The sequence below is a fragment of the Hemicordylus capensis genome, chromosome 1 (genome assembly GCF_027244095.1).
Source record: "Hemicordylus capensis ecotype Gifberg chromosome 1, rHemCap1.1.pri, whole genome shotgun sequence".
Taxonomy (NCBI): Eukaryota; Metazoa; Chordata; class Lepidosauria; order Squamata; family Cordylidae; genus Hemicordylus; species Hemicordylus capensis.
In genome coordinates, this window is record NC_069657.1 from 308519562 (window position 1) to 308531956 (window position 12395).

The 12395-nt window shown below is 42.5% G+C and overlaps 1 protein-coding gene across 7 annotated transcripts in view; it reads right to left on the reverse strand.

The window, feature by feature from the left end:
• Positions 1–12395, reverse strand: part of IMPG1 (interphotoreceptor matrix proteoglycan 1) — a 180081-nt gene that overhangs the window by 108382 nt on the left and 59304 nt on the right. For all 7 annotated transcript variants that reach the window (XM_053286951.1, XM_053286950.1, XM_053286947.1 and 4 more), the window contains exons 3-5: positions 8374–8540; positions 8127–8155; positions 4550–4617 (exon numbers count right to left, since the gene is read on the reverse strand). In XM_053286951.1, coding sequence (XP_053142926.1) covers positions 4550–4617; positions 8127–8155; positions 8374–8540 — 264 coding nt within the window. The remainder of the gene's footprint in view (positions 1–4549; positions 4618–8126; positions 8156–8373; positions 8541–12395) is intronic.

A 12395-nucleotide genomic window follows, 5' to 3' on the forward strand; every position in this document is an offset into this window, starting at 1 on the left:
GCTGACAAATCTACTGCAACCATTGCAAGTCTGACGATTTGGGAGCGTGTGCAGGGGAGAGGGGGGGGGGGCTCCTTATTTTTCCATCAGCAAGCCCACCTTGTTTTCCAGCTGAAATGGAGCTCTCCCAAGCTGGCAGGTTTACAAGGACTACAGCAGATCTGCCAGCTAGAGAGGGTTCTGTTTCTTCATATTTCATATGGAATATGGTGGGGAAATGTTGTTCCCCTTTACAAGCAACCAGTCTGGAAGTGGAGCTGTGATTCCACATGGGATCTGACATTGACAGATATTTCCAGAATTTCCTAAGAAAGGAGATGGTGTGCAAAGTTCCTAACTCTTAAATGCTCTCATTCAATTTGCATGCTCCCATACCATGTCTTCAGACATAAGCAGGTGTGGCATTGGGAGTTGGCAAGTCAGGTACCTGCTAAGGGCCCACAGCTGACTCCTGAGGACCTGGAACTATATGCAAGGTCCTGGCGGTCCCAGAGGAAGGCAGTGGTGAAACAAGTCTCTTGTGGTGCTGCTGCTGCCTTCTTCCATCCACCTGCCTATCTGCAAGTGGGAATATCCCTGTGGAGATTTGTGATAGGGAGGCAGGTGGGAGAAAGCAATGGTGGCATGAGAGATTCACCGCACCTACTTTCTCCCATTGTCTTCCTTGGCAAGGGGGCTCCTTCCCAGGGTCTTTGGAATGATGCAGAGGCATCTGACAGAAAGGCCTATTCAACAAGGTAGAGGAGGAGTCGCCACTGAGAGACTGAGTTATAGCTCCACCTACTCAACAAATTGGGGAGAGGGACACAGCAGTACCTGCTTCATTTTGGTAAAATGAAGCTTCTGGAACATTCTACTGCTGCTGTTTGTGTGTGTAGAATGTAGGCACACAAAGAACAGTAGCAAAATACCCTTGAATAAGCAGTCCAGCCTAGTGCTTCAGCATGTCACCTCAAACACAGGGGTGAGGATGTGCCCTCAGTGGGCCCAGTGCAGGACTTTGCCCTGGGACCTCCTGAAATGCTGGCACTGGACACAGGCTTGGATCAGTCGTAAGTGAAACCATGGTTTAACACCACATGAGCGAGTGGAAGGGAGCCATGGGCTTGTGTGCTCTTCTTCCCCTCTCCTGTATGAGAAAAGAAAAATGAAACCTTTTGCTTTCACTTTTGCACTATGTACAAACTTGGGGAGCTGAGATTATTAACGTAGAACACACTAGGATATCAAAACACAATTTGATCCTGGTTTGATATCCTGGCTTGTTCCAGCTCAGGTTAGTACACAACATGGAACAGTGGTTTATTCTTAAAGTGACTGTGAAAGCATTCACTTTCCTTCTTTTGCATGCAAAAGAAGCAAAGAGGGAAGCATGAAAGTAGGGGTGTGCACGGAACCGCGGAGCTGCGGTCCGGCACTGGGGTGGGGGGTTCCATTAAGGGCGGGGGGGGGGCTTTACTTACCCCTCCCGCGTTTTCCCAACTCCGGCCCCGTATTTACTTGAGAAATCGGGCGGCAGGATACCTCCCTGCTGCCCGCTTCAATCCCCACTTGGCTCCTTTCTCCGTTAAAAATCAGGCAGCGGCCAAGTGGGGATTGAAGGGGGCAGCAGGGAGGTATTCTGCTGCCTGATCTTTAACAGAGAAAGGAGCCAAACGGGGATTGAAGGGGGCAGCAGGGAGGTACCCTGCCACCCGATTTCTCAAGTAAATACGGCGCCGGAGTTGGGAAAATGCAGGAGGGGTAAGTAAAGCCCCCCCCGCTCTTAATGGAACCCCCCACCCCAATCCTGCCGAACCGAACCACCCCGTGTCCGGACCGGTCTGGAGGCCTGTAGAATGGCCTCCGGACTGGTCCGTGCACATCCCTACATGAAAGCCCACAGTTTCCTTTGGTTCATTCATATAATACCAAACCCTGGTTTACCATTGTGTCTAAACTGGGCCAGAGATTCTGCGTCCATCTGGAATAATTTTACCTTTTTATACATGGTAGTGTACAGCATTCCACCAATAACGTGCCATCTAAACCTATGCAAATATCAGTGCATATGATTGTGAAGAAATGAGGCCTTTACCTTCTCTTTGTGTTTCTTCAAATTTTTGTATGCAACTGCTTACTCCCTGAGGCTGTCCTCACATGTGGTGGAAACCAGGCTAAGGGAGCCCAGCCCGATTTCCTCAGCATGTGAGAACCGCCAGGAACTGCACGGCTCCTGGTAGTGGCGCAGCGGCAAACCCACTTGGGTAGTCCGCCGCTTAACCTGGGTTTCGGGCATGAGAGCATCTGAAAAGCGGGTTAGAGGATGGTGTGTTGCCATGGTGCGGCTTTGTGCCACTGCGACTCATGAGTAACCCCCTCACAGGGAGGCTACAACAAGCCTCCTGGTGTTGGGAGGCTCCTCCTGGCACCAGAAGGCCCCCAAACCCTGCTGCCCCAACCGGCTCCAAGACAGAGCTAGTAATTATCTGGGCGGCCAATTCGGCTGCCCAGGGAGGGCTCCCTGATTGTTTGAGGGGAGAGCAGGTCAAGCCCACTCTCCCCGCAACCCCTCCCCTCTTTTAGGCTCTTCATACTGTTTGTGTGGAGAATCTTCATATGTTCTATGTATGAAGAAGCTGTGCAGGGGTCAAAAGTTCACAGCTCCTTTTCTACAGTTTGGTTTGAGAGAGGGAGTTTTGCTGTTTAATTTTTGGAGAGAAGAGAGGATTTGGTTTGATTGGGTATGTTTAAAAAAATTTAGGAAAGTTTGAATTGATTGAGAAAAATTGGAAGGAAAAGAAAGCATCAAAGGAGACTTGGCTGTAGCAGAGAGGTCAGTAGGAGTAAGACTCAGAGAGGAGAGATATCTCAGAGACAAGACTAGAGTTGGAACAATGAAAAGACAGGCAGACTGTAGGAGAAAGCTGCCTGGGGCAGTCAGAGAGGCAAAAATTGAAATCACTGAGCTGGAATCACTGCAGCACCGGAGAGACAGAAACTGCTAGGTTCTGGTAGTGTGGGAGTCAGCCTACTGCAGGGGAAAGAGAGAAGCTGGGCCTAGTTTGCATAAGCTATTGGACTTGGTTACTCAATGCTTTACTTGTACTTTTGCTCAACTGAACTTTTTTCTATTTCTACTTGATATTACTGCACTGTTTTGGAACGAAGAAGATTTTGAACCAAGTAAATTTTTCTGTGTTTTTGAATTGTTTTAGTACTGTCTCTATTATTCTTCCTACCCCATGCCTAATTGAGGGGGAGGGCAGAGGCTCCAGTGACTGGATGATAGAACCAGTCAAAAGAACTCTACCTGGTGGCAGTGAGTTGTTTAAGCACAGGGCCCACTGAGGCAGTACCCTCCATAGTAGTCAATTTCTTTTCTGTTCATTTTTTCCTAGCAAATATCAGCAACTTTTCTCTACAGTTGCTGACATACTGCACAGTGAAATGCGGGTGGCTGAAGCATTGTCCATGCTGCTGCTGTGTGTAAACACTGCCAACAATGTTGTGGAACAGGGTTGTTCCACTCCAGTTTAAAGTTGCACAAATGGAATCACAATATGACACCCATTATTTCCAGTGGGCATCTTGTTGTGCATCTGCATCGGTCCAACTTCAAGTTGGAATGGAACAACCTTATTCCACAACACTGTCAGCAGTGCTTATACACATACAACTGTGTGGGAGATGCTCCAGCTGCCCTCATTTAACTGCATAGTATGTGCGCCAGTATTCTGTAGCAGAAGCAAGATGAAAAGTGTACAATTAAGACACAATGGTTTATATTTTGCAAGACCAGTTTGTAAGGTATCCTTAAGCCATGAGAAAATATGAGGCAACCCAAGTGTATGCTGTTAGCATATTCCAAGGACATTGTTGAACTAGAAAAGGTGCAGAAGAGGGCAACCAAGACGATCAGGGCCCTAAAGCACCTTTCTTATGAGGCAAGGCTACAACACCTGGGGCTTTTTACTTTAGAAAAAAGACGACTGCAGGGAGACATGATAGAGGTCTATAATATCATGCATGGTGTGGAGAAGTGGACAGAGAGAGTTTTTCTCCCTCTCACATAACATTAGAACCAGGGGTCATCCCATGAAATTGATTGCCAAGAAATTTAGGACCAACCAAGGGAAGTACTTTTCCACACAAAGCATAATCCACTTGTGGAATTCTCTGCCACAAGATGTGGTGACAGCCAACAACCTAGATGGCTTTAAGAGGGGTTTGTATAACTTCATGGAGGAGAGGTCTATCAGCAGCTACTAGTAGAAGGGCTATAGGCCGCCTCCAGCCTCAAATGCATGATGCCTCTGAGTACCAGTTGCAGGGGAGTAACAGCAGGAGAGAGGGCATGCCCTCAACTCCTGCCTGTAGGCTCCCAGTGGCATCTGGTTGGCCAATGTGTGAAACAGGATGCTGGACTAGATGGACCTTGGGCCTGATCCAGCAGGGCTGTTCTTATGTTTTTATGTTCCACTTGTGCCATTCCTCACATTTCAGAATTCTGTACAATAATATGATCTAACTTTTAATGGGCAGAAGCACATTGTGCGTTTAATTTTACCTGTACCAGGAGAAGGAGGTTCTTCCAATTTTCTGCCACTAGTTTTCTCTGTAGAAATTTCCTCTTTCCTATAAAGAAAGTAATAATATGTACTGTAAATTGTGCCATGAAGATGAAAGAAACAGAAATAAAATTTGTTCCTACCTGACTTTTAAATTACAGCTACAATCCAGCCAGAAGGGATGCTCTTAGGTCCCGTTTTCAACCGGAGAGTTATGCACCTGCATTAATCTCTTGCATTTAAATCCATGGAATTTAAAACTGCTTAACTGTAGTCAATTGTACCTTGAGTCTTTGAAAGTTGAGTAATCAAATGCATTTTTGAATGTTTTGATACTTTTCTGGTTTTTATAACAGTGGATAACTGATTTGCTGATCTGGGTGGCACATGAAAAATTATATATTTTAAGAGAGACAACGTGATGATATACTCCCTAACCATGATGGATATGGAAGAATTTCTTACAATGTATGGAAAAATTTCCATATATGTATTGTAATGGCTGTCTCATGTGGAGACTGGCACACTCAAACACTGTAATTAGAGTTTTTATATCCCTTTTCTCATTTATCATCATCATTATTATTGTTTACACAGTCAGATAGGTGTTATTGACTGGTTTGTTTTATCCAGGCATTGAGTCCTTCCCAAGGACCTGGGATGGCTGAATTATATTATCAATGTTGTTGCTGTTATTATTATAGATATCGTCGCAGAATATAGGCTGTTCCCAGTAATGCTGCTTTTTGTAATTGGCTGATGGTGACTTCTGTGGCCCCTATGGTGTTGAGGTGCCCTTCAAGTTGTTTTGGAATTGCACCTAGGGTACCAATTACCACTGGAATTATTTTGGTCTTCTTCTGCCATAGCCTTTCAATTTCAGTTTGTAGATCTTTGTATTTTGTTATTTTTTTCTATTTCTTTTTCTTCTGCCCTGGCAGGCCTGACTCCTTTTATCTTAACTACTGCTTGGCTGACACTAATGATGAAGTCACCAAAATAGCAGCTAAATTCATTTATGGGGCTATGAGACAGACATCCCGCCATGGTTTTCTATAATGTATTTTTAGTTTTATTTGCATGCTTGTTTTTACATTTTTGATATTCTTTTTGATACTTATTGCACCTCTGTATATTCTTCCTATCATTTTTCTTCCTCGTTGGCTTATGGCTGTAATTAAAAAATTGAATTGAATTGAGAATTTCTATTTCTTCTATTCTGCTATCACCTGGTATTGCTATGTCAATTATTTTAACTTGTTTTTCTTTCTTCTCAACTACAGTTATATGTGGTGTATTATTATTATTATTATTATTTGGAAGGATGCTGATATTGAGGTTATTTATTTGTGTGTGTTCAATATGGGAGTACATTGGATGTATGATTTGAATGAATAGTTGTAATAAGTTGGGAGGGTGGGGTAAACCAATGAATTGTTGTTTTCTTGTATGCTGTATTATTTTGAATACTAAAATATAGAACTATATGTTAAATACACTGTTAATTTAAAAAAATTAACCAGTGCTTTTGTTTTGTTAATAAGCCAGTGAGAAATATATGCTATTTATGCTGGTCTATGACCAAAATAAAGCTCTATCTATCTATGCTATTCTTGTCATACATTGTGCCTACAGTGCCATAAATATATTTTGCAGTTTGAAAATGATCCCCATGACAGCCATCATCACATGGTGAGTTCAATAAACTGTTTTTTTGAGCACCCATGGAGGTCATTTCCTGTACAGTTTGTGCCACAATGCGGCACAAGATCAGGAAAATATCATTTCCCCATGGTATAAGAAACACACCGAGTACTGTGTGCACAACATTGGAACAATATTGTATACAAACCCACTGTGGTTCCTACATCATGGATGTTAGTATAACCTGATTAGGGTGAGCAAATCTTTTCTGAGCATGGAAAGCGGGGGATCTGTATTCCCTATACACGGGAGAATAGCAGGTGAAAAGAATTACACTGTCAGCCAAGAAGCTATCTTATACTTATTCTAAATATTTTGAAAAAATGATAGCAGTCATTGTCTTATAGTGAGACATGTCAATGGTTGTTCTGCCCTAGAGTTGTCTATCTTGTCTAGGTTCCATCAAGCATAAATCTTATCTATCTTTGCAACTAAAGATGCCGGGGACTGAACTTAGAACTTTAAACATACAGAGCATGCACTTGATCAATTAATTAGAGAACTGCCTGAAGGAGAATAACTAGGCTGAGGGGAAGGAGGTCCTATACAAGTAGGAAAACAAGACTTGGGCAGCAAGAAGAAATAATCAATCAAGTTCTACACTCTTTGCCCATCTAAAGAATTCTCATCTGGATAAATCTCTAACTTCAAAAACAGACTGTTGGTGTTAATATACCGTCTTTCCAAGCAGTGGCCTTTCTGAAATCTTGTCTGCTTGATCTGGTGAATAATGAGGCTCAAATTAAAACCATAGAGGGCCTTTTCATATATTGTATGCCTCCTGCTGATTTGTGTGTTTAGCAGTTCATGCAAGTGGCCTGCTTGCATGAAGAGTATAACACATTAGGAAGAGAACTATCATGTAATCCCACAATTCAGTTTCCAGTAGCAATTCCCACATTAATTTTACTGAGTGCAATCTATGGGATTATATGGATACCTAGTCAGATGGTTCACAAGGAGACCATTTGGGTTGTTAAAATGCTCAGGTAACTGGGAAGACAGAACAGATGAATTGGTGTTGAGTGTTTGCCATTATTGAAGTTCTTGGGATGTGGACAAATGCAAATTACAAAATATTTGCAAACATATATTTAAAATTATTCATATATTTAAACATGAATAAACAGCTAAAATGAAAAAACAAACAAACAGAATGAACAAAGAGAAGCTGGAAAATCTACATTTCTAATTTCCCCCTTGATGTATTGCTTCCAGACAATTTGTGCTGGTGGGGGTCAGAATGTCCCAGGCCTCTAGCAGACTGATAAAATTGTATACACCAGGGGTGCTCAAACTTGGGTCCCCAGATGTTGTTGGACTACAAGTTCTACCACCCCAAGCTAAAATAGCTAAAGGAAATTGTGGCTGAGGATGTTGTAGTTGAACACCTGAGGACCCAAGACTGAGCACCTTTAGAATACTCCAATTTAGAAGAGAAGGGCCTCAAATAAACATTCAGGCATCATGAAAGCGAAGATGGTTTACATGGCTATAGGGTCCTTAAGGTGTGTTGGCAACTAATGTATGCCCCAGCATTCTAATCACAGGATAAATCTCCCCGCACGAGTACAGCATTTGTCTCTTCAGACAAGTGTTGTAAGTGGGGTAAGCTGTGGAGTGGGGAGAAGGGTTCAAGATTGTGTCAGCGTAAGGGCAGGGCATACGGATGCACTCCTGTGGATGCTGTACTCAAATTCAGTGTTGAGTAGCAAAACATCTTAATAGGACAGCAAAGTGTTGGATAAATGTACACAATAAAATACACTATCATACATGCATAAACATACATACATTCTCACATATCTTTTGATTTTGTTAATAAAAGGCAGGAACATCAACTGGCAAGTACTCTATTTTTTGTTTACTTACCTATCCTGGAAGGTTCTATGTTTTACTCGCTGCAAAAAAGATTTAAAAAGAGAGAAGAGGATTACTTGTGAGTTTATTCAGCCATAAAATGGAAAGCTCAGATTTCTTCTGTTGTCTATTTATTATTCCAAGATTCATTCTTATGTCATTTTTCCCCTCAGTAGGCCTTTTAATCTTTTTTTGATGTGCCTCAGTCTTTTAAAAGCGACATTCTTCTATGATAGAAAATGCATTCTTTAGGTCTTACCCGTTGAATTATCTCCAGATGCTCTTGAGAATTACTGAAATTTTTCCCAATGTCAAATATGCAGAAAGTTTCTCGCTGGCAGGCTGTGACCCAGTTCTGATATTCCACTGCATCTGGAATCCGATCCAGAAAGATCCGGAAGGCTTCCCATACAGCTTCCTGACAAACTGAGGTAGGAAAATAAAAAGGCATGCACTTTTCTGAGCAGAAATCTTGAGCCCCAGTAATACAGTCTTACTGGGTTAACAGATCAATGCCCTGCTATAATATTCTAGTCTCTCCTATACATAGCTCAGGCCAGTCACATGTAGCTCTGCCTCACCAGTTTGCTGATGCCTTTTGCTCCCCTTGCCCAAATCATCCTGCATCTAAAGCATAGCAGATTGCATTTGAATGCTACTTACTTTTACTTTTGTAATGATACAGGGAGCATTACAAAAGTAAATTTGGATGATACAAGGATTAGCCTTTCTCCTTCCTAGAGTATAGTAACTGTAAAGCTAAGTAACTCTTTCATACAGATGAAATGTGCAGATGAGATGAGCCTAAGCATGTCTAGCTAAAAGTAAGTTTTAGCAAGTTCAATAGATTGCCTTTGTAGCAAATGTGCATTTAGGATTGCAGCCTAATTGCATGACCCTAAGGATGTCTACTCAGAAGTCCGGCTTTCTGAGTTCAATGGAGCGCATACAAATGTAATATGTATAGGACTATAGCCTTTGACTCCAGATGGCTTTTGCTCCGAACCTATTTTGTTGCCAATTTCCTGACATTAGAAGGCCCTTTTCAATTCAAGTACAGGGCCCAAGTATGGAGGGGAGAAGGGGACATATTATCTGGCCCTAGAGGTCCAAGGAGGTCTGGCTCAGGATGTACACCTATTACCATTAGATGAAATGGAAACTCCAGCTTGGGGATGTTTATGGAAATATGTTTCCCTGCATGGAGTGTCCAGATCTTGTAAAATGTGCCAGAGAAAACCAGTGTTAGAACAGAACAAGCAATATTCTGTTCAGATCCTTTGCTAGAATAGAGGGGGGGGGGGGGAGAGACACTCTACTATTTGTAGTATGTGACGTGGTCTTTCAAGAAATAACAACTCCCAGATTTCCTTAGTTTATGTAGGCATTTCCTATGCTCAGGAAGGAGAAGTCAACAGTGTATGGCAACAGGATGGTGGAACAACAACAACAACAACAACAACAACAATAAAGGAGATCCCAGGGACAGTAGCAGGCAGTGCTACCAACTAGGGATGTTCAGACTGTTTTGACGTCAGAACGTTTTGCCTTGAAATGGGGCATTTTGAGTGTTTCGAGCTCAAAACAGAGCAACTTTTAAATAAAGGGCCTGTTTCGAGCTCAGAGCAAAACAACCCTGTTTTGATCAAAAAATTTCAACATTTCGAGTGCCATTTTGGAGGCCTGTTTTCCCCTTGCTGATTGGTTTTCTGGCAATGGCTTCCAATTGGCTTTCAATCTCCTTTTTTCTTGGTTGGCTTATCATACAAATCAAGTATTGTCATGGGCAATGCCCCCATTGGCTTAGGGGAGGGAAGAGGGAGGGGTAAACACACAAGGTGGGAATTTCAAAATGTATTCAAAGGGACTGGAAGGCAGAGAGAGCCCTTATACTGTGCCTTTTTTTAAAAAAAAAAGAAGAAGAGGATGCATTAGGACAGGAGGAAGGAAGGTTTGATTTTGTGGTTTTCCTTTCTCAGCATTGAGTATAATATGCTGTGCAATTCCTGCTATAACTATCTGGTTTTGCTGGATCTCAGATTGACTAAGGCAGAACTTGTGCCTGCGTTCCTTGAGTTGTGGTTTGTTTTGTTTGTGAGATAGTGTTGTGGTGAGAAATGGACAGTGGCAGCTCTGTGGTGTGTGAGTGTGTTTGTGTAATGTTTTTTGGTCATTGTTGTGATGAACTCCATGTCTGGCCTTGGGACTAACTTGTGCTTCACTCACTGCTCTTGTCTGCTCTGCAATCTGCATTGCAAGGTGTATTCAGTAAAAATGTGGCTGAGGTTGTTATAGTTGAGCTTATGGCTATGCTTGCTGTTAAGTATGCATGCTGCTGTAGCAGCTGTTACAATGCTGAAGTAAGGAGTCATAATTGTGTGTGAGAGAACAACTTGGATCAATGATGTTACTGCAACACAGACATGGTGGCTGGCAGTGGATTCTGGGTTACTGATTCTTTTCTGGCCATGTTTGGACTGTATTTGAAATGTGTGTTCTGTGTTAGATGGGACAGATTTCCTTTTACTGTGTGCTTCTGCAGTGTTTTTCAAGGCAGGATTGCAAAATGCATTGCAAATTGGAATGCAAAACTTGTGTGCATGCACTCTGTGAGTGCAGCTTGTTCTGGCCATAGGGATCAATAGGGAAATTTGAAACACACCCTTGTTCCCCATGGGTACCTCCTAGGGACACCAGATTAGGTTGTGTGGTAAGGCATGATGGATGCTACCTACCATGCAACCCAGAAAAGAAACAGGCAAGCGGGTGATTTTTTAACAAATTGTAACCTTTCCTCAACCTCCCGATAGGTTCACTTGCTTGTCCCATAAATGGCAAGTGGGCAATTTAAACAAATGTTTAACTTTCCCCCAAACCCCCATAAGATCCTATGGGAGTTTGGGGGAAGGGTTAAAAATTTGTTAAAATGTGGGTTGGGTGGTAGGTAGCACCCATCATGCCATACCACACAACCCACTTTGTGTCCCTAGGAGCTACCCATGGGGAACAATGGGGTGTTTTGAGTGTCCCCATGGTTCTCTATGGCCCAAACACTTAGAAACGTTTTGAGTTTTTCCCATCAAAACAGCTAGCTCAACCACTGTTTTCAACAAAATGTTGTGGCTGTTTACATTTTGTTTCAAGCTCGAAACAGAATGCAAAATCTGTTCCATGCACATCCCTACTATCAACAGGATTTCCAGCTCTCATTACTGATGTAAGCAAATGAGTTAGGTCTCCAGAGTGCAAAGAAGAAGTGTCACTAGATTCCAGAAACAGGGAACAATATCTGAAAGGCATTTGCCACTTGTATATAATATATGTACATTTCACACTGGTTGGTTATAAGCACAAACCAGGCAGACTGAAAGCTTAAGCAAAGGGGCCTAAAAAAAGCCAAGCAATATCAATTACTAATTGTCCCCAAGCAACCAACCAACTAACCAATAAATAAAGAACTCTGAGCAGGCTTCCCTCCTACACCCCAGTTAGTTGTTGGCAGCTCTAGAAACACTACATTCATAGGTGTGAGGGGACTAGATAGCAATGGACTATGAGAAACAGGTTTGCCAGTGGATATGGAAATGTGTAGTGAGGACTGGTTTGCCAACTTTTCAATTAGCCACTGCAGCTATGCATTTAACAGCGGCTTGATCAGCAGTTAGCAGGTGATGAGGTTTACCTCCATGCTATGAAAATTAGAGAAATTAGTAGGTGAAGATTTTCACAGCATAGAGATAAACATCATGGAGATAAACAATATTTAGCAACTGTTAGACACAGCTACAGGAGTTGGTTGCAAGATTGCCAACCCGATAATTATTTCAACATGCCAATTGTAGAGCAAAAAGGGATGCATGGTTGTGAGAACAGGCCCTGTTTTTAACAGACACATTTGTCCTGAGAATGATAGTGACAAATAAAATATCAGAACCCTGTGAGTGGACTGTCTTCAAAAGTTGCTTGGCAGGCAACGATACCAGAGGTGAAACATTACCTAGAGCATTTCCAGACTGCAGCCTTTACTGTGGGTTTACTGTGAGGCTTTACTGCAAGTCTGAATTTCCCCCCGCCCCAATGACACAAAAAGTGGATTTTTTTTTTTACCCCGGACATAAATGTGGCTACGCTTTAACGTGCAACGAAAAACCCGAATCATGTCTGGAGTGCTACTCAATAGCTCACAGGGACATTGGGGTAAATCTCGCTATGTGAATAGCGAGGAAGAGAGGAAGAGAGCTAAAAGTCCCATCTGGAAATGCTCCTGGCACAGAATGGAGT